The 17,259-nt window shown below is 33.1% G+C and overlaps 2 protein-coding genes across 2 annotated transcripts; one reads left to right on the top strand and one right to left on the bottom strand.

The window, feature by feature from the left end:
* On the bottom strand, positions 1-8,746 carry Ack (activated Cdc42 kinase). The gene is made up of 10 exons (XM_013325265.1): positions 8,394-8,746; positions 8,013-8,263; positions 7,427-7,844; positions 6,942-7,143; positions 5,924-6,119; positions 5,304-5,429; positions 4,889-4,965; positions 1,873-2,097; positions 1,179-1,304; positions 1-1,074 (listed from the first exon to the last, which is right to left on the bottom strand). Exons 1-10 carry the CDS (start codon positions 8,478-8,480, stop codon positions 89-91), a joined length of 2,694 nt encoding a protein of 897 aa, XP_013180719.1. The 5' UTR covers positions 8,481-8,746; the 3' UTR covers positions 1-88.
* A 747-nt stretch (positions 8,747-9,493) lies between these two features.
* Positions 9,494-17,201, top strand: LOC106127192 (uncharacterized). Its single transcript, XM_013325251.1, has 25 exons — positions 9,494-9,775; positions 9,862-10,016; positions 10,150-10,269; positions 10,342-10,624; positions 10,799-10,880; positions 10,963-11,137; positions 11,216-11,322; positions 11,398-11,530; positions 11,608-11,771; positions 11,910-12,077; positions 12,193-12,259; positions 12,450-12,620; positions 12,809-12,997; positions 13,270-13,346; positions 13,415-13,685; positions 13,951-14,190; positions 14,359-14,532; positions 14,768-14,911; positions 14,984-15,099; positions 15,181-15,300; positions 15,637-15,769; positions 15,871-16,008; positions 16,157-16,278; positions 16,522-16,644; positions 17,095-17,201. Exons 4-25 carry the CDS (start codon positions 10,459-10,461, stop codon positions 17,192-17,194), a joined length of 3,180 nt encoding a protein of 1,059 aa, XP_013180705.1. The 5' UTR covers positions 9,494-9,775; positions 9,862-10,016; positions 10,150-10,269; positions 10,342-10,458; the 3' UTR covers positions 17,195-17,201.
* The last annotated feature ends 58 nt before the right edge of the window (positions 17,202-17,259 follow it).

Here is a 17,259-nt window from a genome sequence, read left to right as displayed (position 1 = left end):
TCTTTGAATTGATTTGAAAAAAAAAATTGTCAATGTTTTTTAAGCGTCTATAATCAAGTTTAAATGATTTTTTACTTAGGAATGTAATTTATTTAGGTTTTGATGGGCAGGGGGGCGCGGGCCTGTGCGGTCTGGGGGGTTCCTCATACACTTCGTCATACAAACACGCGTTAGTATACGTCACTCTATTAGAATATCTCTCACCGTCACCAATTTCACTATAAATATTACTGCCATTATCCGCCACTTCGTCGTATTGAATTCCAGATGTTGTCGGATGATATGCATACGCGTATAAATCAAAATCAGCATTTTGATATTTAAATGCGGAATAATTCTTAGAATTTTCCAAAGAATCACTGAAATTCTTCAATTTCTCCCCTTCCTCTTCATATTTAGGTACGTAAATATTCTTTTCGTAATTATTTTCTTTAGTAGTTTCATTCTGTTTTGTATAGTAATCTTTTTCAAAGTATTGCTGCGAGAGATTCGGTTCAAAGTTGTATGTGAAGTCTTGTTTATAAACATCGTTGTTTGGTGAATATTTTGATGTAGACGGTGCGCTATAGTTAGTATTCGAGTAAATGTCAGTATTAGTATTCTTCGATCTGAGATTTAACGATTCAGATATTCTGTCGTCCAGCGACATTTGTGTTACGGATTTTATCAAATCTTTATTTGATTCTCTTCCACTGTATGTATTAGTATTATTAAGAGTGCCGTATGGTATATTATTTTGGTTAGAATAATTACTTCTATTTAATATCGATAAATTATTGGATACTTGTGTCTCGTTTTGGGTGTTATTTGAGTATATTTGAGATTCATTATTACTAGGTATCGTTTCGTTTAATTGTATATCGTAGTTAGATCTTGGTATATCTTGATATGAATTCCACACTTGAGAAGTTTCGAAAGGGTCTGAATGACCCACGAAACTTTGCTCATTGTGGGTAGATGAAGAAACGTTAATATTATCTAATGATTTAGCACCATATAAATTGGGGTAATTCTGTGAAGTTGAACATGATGGAAGACTTTCTATACTCGGTTGTCCCCAATTCGGTTCCTGAACTGTAAAATTATAATTAACACTTAAAATAAGGAATTAATGAGCAACAGAATTTGATTAATCGATTAAAATAACTTTATTGTTTTAATAAATAAGATATATTTACCGATTTCAGGCACATCAATAGGTTCATCCAGAATCGACGAAGCGCTGTCTTTCAAAGGTTTTTTTGTTGGTGAATTCACTTTTATCGACGGAGGCAGATCCAAGTCTATTAATAAGTCTTCTCTAACTGTAAATTAAGAATAAACAATATAAAATAGCTGTAAAAGATGTTGGTATGTTTCGTTTGTTACGAAATGTTAAATGAAAAAAACAGTGCGTTATATTATTTTTATTACCTATTTGGTATATAAGATTACGCCTTTTTAGTTCAGCAGAAATAGCAACGCTGCACTTAGTAACAAAAGTTAACTAACTAAGACGTATTTGTATAGAATAAAGCAATTTATACTTCATTCCATTTTGAAAGAGACTAGCAAAGTATGGTTGCCAATCTCTCCCAAACTAGAAGATAACCATAAACACTGGACACTGACCCAACCCGCTAAGGGAGAATCATAAACAAGAAACAACGACAACAATAAAGCTATTTTTTGGGTTCTGTACCTCAAAAGGAAAAAAACGAAACATTATAGGATCACTTTGGTGTCCGTCATCTGTCTGTCCATTTTTCTCAAAAACGCATGAAGGTATAAAGCTGGAATTTACATCAAATACTCGGGTCTGCGGTCCCTTGGTACTGTGAAAAAATGAATCTTCTAAACCAACGCAATCAAAAGATACAACCGTTTATTTACCTTGATTAAGACTCCTGGAATGGTTATCCCGTGTGTCTCTAGCGACTCTTTGTGCGCCGAGCGTTGCTCTGTCGTTGACCAATTTATTGTAATTAAAATGTTTGCTGCCGGAGTTACCAGCGCGCGTAGTTGGAGGCTGTGTCGATTCTATAGTACGACGCTTACGGAGTACGACCGCGGAATCGTCAGAAACACCATTTATTGGTGATGACGGGGAAGGTTGGACTAAAAGAAACAGGTTTTCCAATAAATAAGGATAAGCTTTAATTTACAAGTGACGTAATGTTAAAACGTAAAAATTGATCGTCTCAAGAACGATTTAACAGATCTTGGTGAAATTTAGCATAGGTAAAGAACATAGTCTGAAGAACAGACTACTTAATAAGATTTTTTTTAATACCGCGCGTACAATATCACGGCCGACAGGTACTTTGTCATAATTCTGAAAAGGCACTCCTTTTGTGTAAAATATCAAACCAAATGCAAATATAACGTTCTTGTTTGCTTAGTACCGGACGTCTTGTTATAGATAATTTCGTTTATCTTTTATTTACTGAGGCGTAGTTTAAAATTAACATGAAATTGAACGATTTTTAATTGTTGGTAACAGAATTATATATTTCTTACTAGTTCCTACTAATATTACAAATGCGAAAGTTCAGATGGATGTTTGTTAGAAGGTATCTCTGAAACGGCTAACAAATCTTGATGAAATTTGAAATGGTTGTAGAACATAGTCTGGAAGAACATATAGGCTACTATTTTTTTTATTAACTCCACGCGGACCGAGTCAGCTAGTCTTACTAGAATTATAAATGCGGATGGATGTTTGTTACAAGGTATCTCCAGAACGGCAGAACGGAAGAACGCATAGGCTGCTATTTAAGTTTTTTTTTTAATTCCTTGCTAACGGAGTCGGAGGCAACAGCTAGTATTTATATAATTGCGCGTAGTTCTTACTTGCATTATAATTGAATTAGATACGTCTATATACCTACAATAGTCATAGATTAGCGACTGTCAAGGTCAAGTATGGCAAGTTAACACTTACGTAACATATCAACTCGTTTCAATTATCAATGAAATGTCACATAAACACAATTAATGCTAATAAATGCATTCGTTTATACTAAAAAGATAAAGTTAACTACATAGGAATTGTTTCTTATTATACATCGTGTTATAATTTTCAAATTATTTATGTTTATTGTTAAAAGTTCAACCTTTTCACGGTAAAGAATGAGTGCAATCCTTTTAATAAAAGACATAGGTTAAAAAATTTGTAATCTTACTTCTTACTAATATAAATGCGAATGTTTAGGTGGATGTTAGTTAGAAGGTGTCTCCATAACGATTGCATGGATCCCGCTAATTAAGTTTATAAATTCCGTGCAGATGGAGTCGTGGGCGACAGCTAGTAAAAAATAATTGGTCAAGCAGCATAAATAAACAACTAGACAAAGCATTAATTTCAGTTTGTTTTCATATCAAATAACAGTTTATATTGGCTCCTAGCGGTATTTATTTCCTGTAGAGTTAAGTGAGCACTTTCGCACTAATTCGCATATCCTGTGAAAGGCGATATTCCTGTATCATTTCCTTTACATCTCCCCCCATATTTATATTCAGTTCTAAATGAAAGAATATATAGTAGTCAGTATTCATGATACATTTTTGTATTTGGGTTATAGATAAGGAAGCAATCTTTTAATACTTTGATTTTTTTTTAGTAATTAATTTAATATTTTTTAAATATTCTTCAATGAGTAGTCAAATCAAAAAACTCATTCTCTGTACATCATACGGGATAATACAGAAACGATATATTTACAATACTCTTTGCTTATTAAAATAATTTAACGTCGCGCTTACACTGGCAACTTTCTCTGCGCGATATTAAAAAAATAAAACTTTTTTTAGGAGACTATTTCTTTTTTCAGACAATGCTCTAAATCTATACCGAATTCATACAGTTCCAGCCGTTCCGGAGATACCTTCTAACAAACATCCATACGTCTATCTATACGTTTTAAAAAACAGTTTTAAATAAAAATACATATGCAATTAAAGTCAAATACATTTAGCGCCATTCTGTCATCATCCATAAATTATGTCATATTTACGCACTGACATTAGATAATTGGGCGCCATTCAGATAGAAAGTGAAACGGAACGTGACGGCGATGCAACAGTTGCTATTGCGAGTAAACAATAACATATTATGTTGGAACGCAAATGCAATATGTTAGCCAGTCACGCCGACAACACGACCTTTGCATTATAATGACCTGGGATTTACGCTAACAATATTGATTCATGCAACTAAATAGACATAATCTTACGTTTTATGCTAAAAAAAATATTGCATAATTAAAAAAAACTATATTATTTTAAAAATTGAGACCTGGATTCATATAATACTTTGCCCGTGACGTCATCCGCACATAATTATTAAAATCTAGCAATAAAAATAGCCTAAGTTACTCAGTTATAACTTAGCTTTCTTTTGGTATTAGAATTTTTGAAATCTGTTGAGTAGTTTTTGAGTTTATTCTTTACATACAAAAATACAAATCTCGTCTTTATTATATAGTTATGTTAAATCATAAGGTAGCAAATGAGCAAGCGACTACGCATGCAAGAGAATATTTCCCTTTCCGATAGACTCATACGTATCCGTCCCGTAGGGAATCCCCTCCTCTATCAAATCTATTCTTCCTCCCATCTACTTATATTATATATTTAATGCAAACTAGATATCGCCCGCGACTCCGTCCGCGCGGGGTTAAAAATAAACATAATTAGTTCCCGGCAATATTCGAATTTTTCTCACCTTTTCAACATTCTCTAGACCTCCACAAACATTTCAAGACCAAGATAACATAAATCTATTCAGCCGTTCTGCAGTTTTAGCGAGACTAACGATCAGCAGTTGATTTATATATATATATATAATGATGCTCAATACACGATCATATTTGTTAATTATTATGTAACAATTATAAATGGTACTTACCTTTTCTTATCGGCGAACTAGTTATCGGCTTCTTAATTGATGTCACATTTTTGCTTTTGGCTATACTCACTAATGTACTGAAAAAACAGGTTAAGTTTAAAAAAAAAACCATTTGTAAAACTTGTAGTTAAAGTAATGAATAATATAAACAATTTCCATTATTTAATCTCTGTGTGTGTTACAAGAGAATTTAAAAATTAAAAGATTAATATTTTTTTAATTATTAACAGATTTTTTTTTAATTTACTAATATTTCTTGTATCATACCAAATAAGCTCTAGGCTTGTGCTAAGGTATGGTTTACGAGAATAATCGAATAGCGGGATTCGAACACCCAAACTAGTGATAGAAAATCCGTACCCGTAACCATTAGGCTATTGACGCTTGAATATATTTTATATATAATTTTCCAAACCTGGGAAAGAGGCCGACTTCCAATGTCCGTATGTTCTGACCCTTCCACCAGTGCAACTCCGGCCTCTTATCAATCAATATGATCGCATCCCCAGCTTCTATGGTCATTTGACCTTGTTTATGGTAACTACAATAAGAAAAAAAATAAAATAATTTAAATAACGCATGTCACATTACCAGGAATTATTTTAACAAATCATATTAAAAATTAAATACATCTGTCATTCTTAAAAGGATAAATAAATAAAAAAACGTCTTTTTTGACCACACAAGATAGGAGTGCAATGGACACAGTTCCGCATTTTATCTAATGAGTGTGCGTCCGCAGGGCCCAATTTTAGTCCACGTTCACTTCCCACCCTTCTTATAAGGAAATGATGGGAAGAGGACGTGGATTAGGCGGAGGAGGGTACGTATAGGAAGAAGAAATATTCTCTTTATGTGCGTCCTCTCTATCGTTGATTAAACGTAGGCAACGAATTTGCAATTGCAGTTGTCCGTGAGCAGTGGTCGCTACGCTATTTCGGTAAATTCACGTTGCCGTTGGCTCATTTGCCACTTTTAATATAAAAAAAGGCTAGAATTGAATAGAATTAATTATAGGTAAATTTTCTTAGTCACCTTAAGCTTGCGATAGCAGTTTCAAATTTATTAGTTTCCATATATCTTTGTATGCCAGCAAAAGTTGGTCGTTCTTTAGGATTGAGGTCCCAGCACTGCATCATCAACATATAAATATCTGGTGGACAGGCAGCGGGGGATGATAACCGTTGACCTTCCCGCATTATGAGACGGAGGATCTCTGAACCATTTAAACCTAAGAAAGAACAATGAAAGTTTTACCACTTTCAGCGCCAACACTTTGAGTTTATGTGATACAAAGAATATAGTGGCATTGAATGTGTTAATATGATAGAGACACAAAACACTAAAAACTGGCGGAGGCCTTGACTTTGTCAGCACAGAATTTTAAAAATGTAGCCTATAATATGCCCGCGTGCATCAGCCACCTTCCACTCAAAGTCTTGTCATATTCGATCGAGGCGTTTCTGAGATTACCCCTAACAAACGCGGCCTTGCGCACAAACAGACAAAAATTGTAAAAATTGGTTTTTCATTATCATCAAAGTAAATGATTTATTTGACCGACATTACATACAGACACTCCTATTTTATTTATATGTATAGATATGTTTATTAGTTCTTATGATAGTTTATAATGATTAGAATATCAGAATAATTAGTTTATAACGATTGTTGATTGAATATTCATAGACAGGCTATCAATTTGAGACATGTCGTTATGTTTTGAATTTTGTTTGTTATAAAAACATTTTATTATGCTAGTAAAAGGCTCTTCCAATTGTTAAAATAAACACATTTTTCTTTACATTTACTTTTAGGTATTGCTTATACAATACATGAGTAATAATCATAATTATATTTTTAAATTCTTTGACTATTGTATACAAACAAAAGCTAAATAACATATTACATACTCTATGATATAAAGATGAAAACTTAATTATCAAGAGATTTCTATTTACTTAAAAAACATAAACCATCTGTTCAAAATACAAACATCTTAATTTAAATTGATTAATACATATTTCCTAGCTAAAAATTATAAAGGACTTACCCATCCATGGTTCTTCACCAAATGAATACATCTCCCATAATGCAACAGCAAACATCCAGACATCTGATGCATGTGAGAATTGTCTTGACCGTAATGACTCCGGAGCACACCAGGGGAATGGAACTCTTCGTCTCTCACTCATCACATAACAGTCATCAGCATCAGGCAATGCCCTCATAAGGCCAAAGTCACCTATTTTAACCTAGAGAAGAATGAAATTCTCCTATTATGTTGTACATGATCACCACCATATCAAACATTTATTATTGACTGTTTTATGTCAAAAACTAATCAGACCATGTTGGTATCTTAATATAATATACTACATTTAAACTTAAATAAGTAAGAATAGGATAAGTGAAAAACCTTAATAAACAAGTCATTGTTTGGTGCCAATAGTAAAATTTCATTATTAAGATAAAAATGGCTGTCCCCTGGATTCTTACTTATCCTGATTCAACAATAATTGGACAAACAATACTTACCAAATCTAAACTGGATAACAATATATTCCTGCACGCAAGATCCCTGTGTAAAAATCGTGATTTTTCTAAATAGGCCATTCCCGCTGCAACTTGTCCTGACCATTTTGATATGTAATTTAATGAGACTTTGCCATTTTGTGCCCTAATATAATCCAACAATGCTCCCATATTTGCTAACTCACACACCATCATTAAAGGATGGAATACAACACCATGTAACTTTATTAAATTAGGATGCTTCAAGCTATGCATTGCTTCTACTTCTCTTCTAAAATCATCATAAATCCCTGGCTGTGAGAAAGCATCAGCTTTGAGCACTTTTACTGCGACTGGCACCATCTGACTTGACTGATCTGATACTCTCCATTCGCCGCGTTTTACCACACCAAATGAGCCATTACCAAGTTCATTATGCAACCTGCAAACATTGTGTACAGTGTATAACAATAAAATTATTGTTCTTTTGACTGTAAAGCATTAAAATTTTTGAATGTATTGGTTTTTGTCTTGATTCAGAGATTAAAATTTTAACAAACCTAAAAAGTTATCTAATATTTATTAAGAAAATGTCATTTTAGTAGCTTACACAATATCTTTTTCTAGTATAATGCATGTTGTGCTCCGTGGTTCAGTAGGAGCTAGTTGTCTGAGAGCCAAATCTGTTTTCTCTCTGGTAACTGAACTTGTGCCAAACAGTTTGTTCCAAAATTTTCGATTCCAAAGTTGCAGTTTCTTCTTTTTAACAGCATCGAATAATCTGCGTACACCTGGTTTGCTGATGCCAATTTTTTCAAGATCATCTGCATGCACATAATCAAAATGTGCTAACCTTGTAATCTAAAATTAAAATAATATTGAATATCAGGTGCAAAATTTGTTATATATTAATGATCTTAACAATTACAAAATTCGAAAGGCAAAGGAAAATATATATGAATAGAAAATTCTATTTGCTAGCTTTGTTTACCTGCAGTTGATCTCTAATTGGCAAATAGAATTGTTCCAGCTGCACATTTTGTAAAATTTCACATAGCCATTCTGTTCCGGAATCCATATTCACAGTAATAAAATTTGCACTACCTTTGCAATATATAAATTAGAAATCTACTAGAAGGTAACATCTCAAGCAGGAAGCTTAAATTATCTTGGGAAAAATATTGTAACTGCACTTAGGTTTTTTCATTAAAGACGTAGTATCTCTGAATCATAAATACTGTTTATATTCGTAATCAATTATAATATTTTTAATGAAAATTAATACACTTTCAAAGAAACACAAAATAACAATTAAATTTCACTTCATTTCGGGATCTGTTTAGTTCAAAGACTAATCGCTTCAAAGTGGTTCGAACAATACAGAAATGATTTCAAAGACTGCTGAACATAAATCGATGTTGAGTTTGCGTGGAAAATCGATTCAGAGGTTCTATTTTGTGACATGATAATTTGTGATAACGTTATCAAATATTAATAATTCAACTCATAAGTAAAAATAGTACTTGAAGAATTAACTTCATGATTATCCAAATATTTAAGAATTCAAACTGCGGCAATCAGAAAAATATTTTTAAAATAGGGGAAATCTGGGAGAAAAAATCAACTTGATTGACAAAGAATGCATAAGTCAAAAAATCAACGACTTTTTGAGTGCTCTTGTGAAGTATAACTATTCGAAATAATATATATTTTATTGTTATACACAATGCAGAACTTGTCGGATGAAAGCATAAGCGAAATTAAATTAGTTAACTTCGGATCCGTAGCCGTTGATACAGTTGTTGAAAAATATGTTCTAATACAAAATGTATCCGATGTATGTAGTATTTTAACTTGAAAGTCACTGTTATCTTATTAACTATCGTGTATCTATATCTATTCTATACAATCAGTAAACTTGGAGTCTCTCTACAGAATATCGAAAAATGTCACATTTCGTGAACATCATGTATTTATGTTGGTTAAAATAAAACACCATTTGTTTAAATGTTGTAATTTTCTGTCTGTATGTGCGTATATTATAGCTGCTGACGACATATATAATCTGACGAAGGCGTGGACAACTGCTAGTCCATAAATAAAAGTACCAAATTTCAAAATACCGTCAACTCAACGATATAAAAAATTTTCAGAGGCTAGCCACATATCGTATATCATTATTGTACATATTGAACACAATAGATCAAGTTTTTAAAGTAGAGGTAACTTCCACTCCTGTAAAACCACAAGAAAGTGCTGAAGTGAAAATTATATTCAAACCGAATGTTGTGGGTTTATCTTATACAGAATATTATATAGTTGACGATACTTACGGGAACAGTTACAGAATAACTGTAACGGGCAAATGCTTCGGTACGTTTGCTAATTTTACCAATGAAAAAAAACTTCTATTCTGTCAAGCATTATATTATAGATTTTGATGATTGACTATACCACAGGACCAAAGGTGATATTAAGTAAGAAAAAAATTACTTTCACGATTTGCAAGAATGTATCAGAGCAAAGGAAAGACACGATTAATATCCTAAATAAAACTAACGTTGACACGACTTACCAATGGCTTCTGCCATATGGTGGTCAAGGATTCTTCCAAGTAAGTATTTAATAAAACCTCTTACGTATTGTACGTTGGAAATACATGTCATTGGTGAATGTGCAACTTTCATGTCCTTAAGGTGTTAAGCACATGGAATTGGTAAAATAATGAAGTTAATTTCTCTGTACAGATTTCAACGGGCAGCTGTGGCTTGATTCGAGCTTTTGAAAATATCCCAACGACCATTGCTTTTACTGGTGTTGCTTTAGGCTTGTATACAGCTGAATTAGTTTTCTTAGTATTGAATCAGGTAACATGGAATTTTAAAAATACACAAAGACTTGATATTTTTTTATACTTACAGCGTGAAATATTATTCTAGGAACCATTATTTGTAAGTGTTATAGCCACAGTTTCATTGCCGGCTAGCATCTCTTATAACGTAGACGAACATGTGTTTGAGAAGCATTGGAAACGTAAAAGTCGTTATCACTATTACATGGAGAATAGTCTCAACCGTTTGACTTACATACCCTCAGCCTCAGTTTATGAAAGATATCTCGACTTTGGTATGGGAAGTCCAACAGATATCAGCCTGAATATATCACAAACACTTTGTGTCACTAATCACGAACCAGTGGAGGGTTATATGCAATGGATACCAGGTTTGAGAGTATATTTATAATGATAAATATTTTGTAGACAACTCCGAATCTTTTTTATTTGTATTCGTATTCCATGTTTAGTTTGAAAGAGAATCGGAAATTTGTTTACTACTTATATAAAGGTGGTTTACGTCGTAAAATTGCATTAAGTAAAACTTAATCTGTTATTAACAGACCCCGATAATATATTCTTAGTGGATCCAATCGATGCAGTGATCCCTTCTAATGAATCAAGATTATTTACTATACGGTTCAGGTAAAATAATAAGTAATAATAATGAATCTTAGCTAATTATGAGTATGGGATTTGATAAATTCACATAACACCACTGTATTAGGCCGAAAATCGAAAATGATGCATATGGATACTTACTATGCGGCGATTATCAATATAAAGTCGACACAACAGAAGGACCAGTTAAATTCAAACACACTTGGGTCCGCATACCGTGTATTGGTAATACATGGTCTCCCTGCACTGAATGGTTAACAGCTTGGGACTGTCCTATTGAGGTATACTAATATTATTAAATGACGCTTAAATTTATTTTAGCAGCTTATCTTTTGGTATACCAAAAATTTAAATTACAGGTCACTCTACCACCAACTGTTCCAGCTCGGACTACGTTTACTAACTTCATGTTGTCCAATAAATTGGAAATACCGATGTATTTTAAATTCCAAGCGCCTTATAAAACGTATTGTATCACTTTAATATATTACTGGCATTGTACAAGGCAACGCAGGCTACTAATAAGTCATAATGTTTGCAGAAATTTTGTAGTAATGCCAATGTGTGGAATAGTTCAAGGCCGAGGCTGGCAGATTGTATCCGTGGCTTTGGAGCCAATGTCATTTGGCGAATATTACGAATCATGGGATTTGATTATTAATAGAGCTCATAAGGTACATATTGTGTAAATCTATAGAGAGTTCTATCTGAAATCTACATCCCTAGTTATTAATACGAAATATTTTTAAAGGCGCGCGTGTCTCTATGTGGGAATGCAGAAGTGAGCCAGATAGATGTGATGTCGCACGGCTACAATCCGTCTGCTCACGCCATGTACGAGTTCCCACCGACTATCACTGGATGCACCAATTACTGTACCGCTTACCTACACAACTTGACAAGAATGGAAATACAGTGAGTAAACAAAATCGATATGTCTATAATCGATTATACCATATCGCACAAAAATGATAAATAGATGCAGAAGACTAATAAAATCTAGCGAAGAACCCTATTAAAAATAAAACTTGATATGGTTCCAATATTTGACAGTATGAGAGTTCTCAACAACGTAGAGTGGCTGGGAGCGGACGACGGCGGTACGATAGTGCTGCCACCGCGCGAGATTGTGCGCTACCACTGGTGGTTCTTCCCCAAGGAGACCGGAAAAGTCTACGGAACAACTATTTGCTGTTCTTGCGTTTGCCTTATAAATGGCAAGTGAGTACTTATTTAAATTATTTTTTTTTCCATATTCGGTTCAACTTAGTCGTTTTTTCCTTAGGAATATGATGTTTGTAATGTCTATATCTTGTTTCTTTCTATTGAATTCCAGACCCATTGGTGAGCCGTCAGAAATATTTATTAACATTACAGGATTTTCAGAAACGCCGGATTTAAGGGTTAGTTTTTGTTTTTGAATTAATAACATTTAAAATTATATAATGTACAATTAAGGGTTTCTAACCCTTAATTTTATATATTATATATGCCTTTATGATTTCATAAAAGTGTATACTAAAATTCATAAAGTAACTAATAAAGTTCCATTGTTCACGAATTAAAATATTTTGCCTACTGTAATATTTAAAGGTTCTCCCTAAGACGACAAATCTTCATGACTTGGTCGTTGGTGCGACCACAACATTCAATGTCACCCTATACAACTACGGCACTTGTTTCTTCACTTCCAAACTGTATTATGACATCGATGGCATGGGTGATGACTTCCAAGGAGATAGGATCGATATTGATAATTCTATTGTAAGTATTTTTTTTAAACAAAGTCGAGTGGCAATCTAAGATGGCGGCGATTTTTCGCGGGAAATTTTGACAGATTTCATGATAATTTTAAGTCCGATACAAATCAAGAGGGGAAAAAAGAAACGATAAATTTGAATTCTTTGGGGATTTAATAATTTTTCTAATATTGCTTTTATTTATAATATCAGAACAGTCTTAAGCCGTCAAATTACTGCGAAGTGAAGATATCGGTAACGCCTAAAGGTGCGGGCTCTCGTCAAGTTGATATACGATACACTGTTCTCTATCGGTCTGCTTACGATGAGATTGAAGAGATACAACCCGTTACCAAGTCTATCTGTACTTTCTGGTATGATGGAATTTACCCAACTCTCAAGGTGAGTTAACACGTTCTATGCCACTAAGATTTTTTCATGAACGCCAACTCGCCAGACCAATTTGTATTTGGAAGCAAACGCTTTCAAAATTAACTAGCTATATGTAAAGATGAACACAGCAGCAGTCCTGGTACAATAATTGGTACCTTTGTCTATATTGATAAAAATTCAATAGTTTAACTTGAAATGCTGTTAAATCGTTTTAAAGCATATTAGTAGTCTCATTTCTTGCCAGCGATGGCGCGTGATTGAGTTATTTTGTTAAATTTTAGGTGAAACGCACAATCTCTGTAAAATGTCCAATAATATTGAGTAATCATTGCTTATGGAATATTACTAATGTGGAAGAGTAAGTATTTTACTATTAACGACATTTAATACTAATCATATAATTTTAATAAATCTATATAATTTAAGGTTAAATAAAGCTTTAATGGACGTTAGACCTAACAATCCTTTGGACGTAAACCTTTTCGCACCGGAATTGTGCATTAAGGCGGGTCAAGTGGAATTAGTGTTCGTTTTCGGTTGTGTATACGCAGTTTCCGTGCCATGGAATATAAGAAGAAGGAAAATCTGCGACTGTCCCATGGTTGAAGTACAAATTGGTATTTCAACATTCGAGATGAGACATACATGCGGTCATAGAAACTATGTTAAATTATCACCAAGCAATGGAATTGTCTCGGTAAAAGAATATTCTAATAATTTACGTTACATATTCCAAAGAGATCCAATTTTATTATTAGTGGCTATAAGATTATTTCTGCAATATTAAAAAGTAGTTAACCGCGTCAAATGAAGGTCCTTAGTGTCTGCTTACTCCTCTTAGTTACGGACCTGAGCTATCTTGTTGTAAAAAGTAGTTACAATGGGGAAAGAAAATTATATCAAATATGGTTTAAAGTCGGTATATTTAAATTGCTGGTAGTTATTAAATTTAAACGTTTCAGCCGGAAAAACCAAATCTTCTATTTGTAGACATCGATTACGGTTACGAAGGACTCAATACTTTATGCTTTGTGATGACGATGCCCAATCAGAGAGTTCTTCATATATACATAAATGTTTACGCGCATTTAAATACCAAAGGCACTCTAGCACCATTACGACGTCCTCAAAAATCTGATGATTATTTGGCCGTATTGGATTGTGGAAGAGTTCCGATTAATAATTTGGATCCTGTTATTCGGGTAACCACTCAAAATAGAAAGAATAGTATTGTGTTGTCAAAAAGTTCTAATGGGTAATTCCAAGGAAATAGCAGTTCTTTATACAGATTTGTTTCCATTACTGTTTTGGGATAAAAAATGTGCGTCGTATAGTAGTGGAAACTAAAGGTGGTACAAATATTTATTTAGATCGTCTGGCTGTATAATCCTACAGAGGTGTATACGACATGGCGTTTACTAGCTGGTAATACATCGGCCTTCGACTCAGCTCTGCGTTGTCTGCAATACTTCGCTGAGGTGTCGCCGTTAGATAAACTGGCGATACCTTTCGCATTCTTACCAACAGAGATGGTTGATTATGAGGTAAGTAAAACAGTTTATGGCTGGGGAATTCTACACTACTAAAAATCGAAGCGAAGCCCAAAAGAAGCAACGAAAGGAAATTTAGCAACAAAACAAAATATACATAGCTTTGAGAAAACTCTGCATTCTTTTTCACATTGTTTTTGAATCATTTGCGTTGAGATTAGTTGCGTTTCCTGTTCACTTTCGCAGTTTTAAGGTTATATGCATTACCGATTTTTTTTCTTATTTATAGACAGTGTTTAACTGTTCTTTCGGTTATGATATAATCAAGATATTGGTGAAGGGACAAGGCGGTTTGCCTAATTGCATTGAAACACGTCTTGATATTCCAAGTTATATAGAGAGAAATATACGAGCAGCGTATAGAGAAAATGTGGTAAGTACATTGTTTTTTGCTCAAATAAAAACAATAAGGCGCGAAAAGTGTCTATGGTATTTTTTTTTCTAGGTTTATTTATCTAAGAGCCACGTTACCTTACCAGTAATGCCAACTCATTCTCTATCTAGAGAAATATTAGCGGTCTGTAATGATACGGACCACCTAATAAGGTTCATATGGCTACCGTAAGTTAATATTCTAATTTTTTTTTAAATAACTGAAATTAAAATAAGATTTTCTTTTCCAATGTAAGTAAATTCTTTTAGGGAAAGAGTTGCGAATATAATAAACATAGTAATAACTCCATGGTGGGGTGTTATACAGCCAAAATCGACGGAGTGGATTACTATGACTGTTTATACTTTGCAAGAGCCGGCCACATTTACGTATGTTTGATATTTAATTAATTTTTATACACAGAAATGCATTAAGCGATTTATCTATGAATGCTTCGAGGCATCCATCTAGATTGCCTCATGTTAAATTACTTAAAGCCGTTATACTTTTAACACATTCACTGTTATTATGATTTTCCCTTTTTAACTAAGCTGTAGGTTGTAAGTTCGTCGAATTTTCTTTGCAAACGTCGTTTCATCAAAGAGAGTAAATCTACAGAGGTGTCGGAGAACTATAAAACCATAAATGACCAATCACTAGTCAATAAATCTTCAATAATTAAAGTTTTTTTCTTTTCATATGCTTGTGTATGACAAATCACTTAGTACAACGGTGTCCTGTGAAGTTTTGGACTTGACTGAAAGACGAAGATATCAGTGCAATGAACATTTAAAAAAGACTAAAATAGAGAAATGTAATCAGGAATTCATTATAACAGAAGAAGGACTATCTCATCCTGTATGTAATAAATAATTTCTCCCTTTTCTTTATGGAGTTTAATAAAAAGTTTTTAGTTATAATATATATTATAATTTAGAATTGTATGTTTTAATTTAAAGGGAATTAACGATAGTCCCCCTTACGTATTGGATATTGAAAAGCCGCAGCCATTTTATCTATCCATGTCTGTGTCGATATCGTCTAAGGGTCAACGAGATGGTTATCCCCGGTTACTTTTGAAGCAAATGTGGGAACAGGTATACTTTTTTTTTTAAAATATTTTTATTAGCAAAGAAGAAAGTTATATGATTGCGCTATGTGATCTGGAAAACTCGAGTCAAGTTTTCTATAGATATTTTTTTTTATTTTTAACCAATTAACCATTACTTATTAAATATTTTCCAGACTCCACCTTACGATTTATTATCTACAGAAATGCACTTACATGACTGTGGCAAGGAATTAACCACAAGTGGTAACAACATGACTCTAAGTGAAATCATTCGAATTATAGAAGGGATATTGTGGTAAGCAAATATTAATAATCTTGCTAATATTGTAAATGCGAATGTTTGGATGTATGAATGGATGGAAATTAGAAGGTATCTGAAGAACGGTTCAACAGATCTCGATTTAATTTAGCATAGATGTAGAACATAGTCTGGAAGGACACATAGTCTTCTAATTAAGTTTTGTAACGGGAAAAGTCACGGCTGATAGTAATTCATAATTATACATTTAACAGATAATCAAAGGTAAATTTATTTTAGGGATGCTTTAAATAGCAAAATGTTTAAATATCAAATTGAGCATTACACCAAAGAAGAAATACCCACCTATCAACATCTAGTCAATACTATTGAAAGTGATTCGAAGCCGAGATTTAGTAAGAGGTACGATTTTTAATAACACATTTCTGTACAATTTCAGCGCTCCTCAAGTAACATTCGAAAATCGATGTTGCTAATCGATATGTCAAAAGTGAATGAAAATGACATTAAGTCGATATGTGACATATTTTTGATATACATTTTGTCGATTCTAATAACGATGGCGATAATCGAATGTTACATTGTCTTTGGCCATATTGGAAGTGACGCGCGACAATCACGTGACTTATCCAAAATTATGGTCAGTTTCATACATTTTTGAAGTTCGTTATGGAATCACTTCGGAGCGAATGCACTTTGTCTACAATTGTTTCGTTTAATATTTATTATTAATTATTCCTAACAGGATAGAATAAATAAAAGTATAAATAAATAGAGAAAAACCTTTAATGAAAAAGACTTAAAAATTATTTAACAAATTAGTTAGCAATCATTTAATATGATTTATTTCAGGATTACATCTGGTATATGCGATGCTATTGTCAATAAAGCAATATTCAACGTTTACAGTTTAAATTCTAAATCCAGTATATCCATTCTGGAAGCGGAGTAACATATTTTTAATTATGTCACGTTTTATTTCAATAAATATTACAAAAAGCACAATTCCATTTTCAA

This window comes from Papilio xuthus, unplaced genomic scaffold, assembly GCF_000836235.2.
Source record: "Papilio xuthus unplaced genomic scaffold, Pxut_1.1 DF824888.1, whole genome shotgun sequence".
NCBI lineage: Eukaryota > Metazoa > Arthropoda > Insecta > Lepidoptera > Papilionidae > Papilio > Papilio xuthus.
The sequence above is the reverse complement of the archived record's forward strand: the minus strand, read 5'-3'. Positions and strand labels throughout refer to the sequence as shown.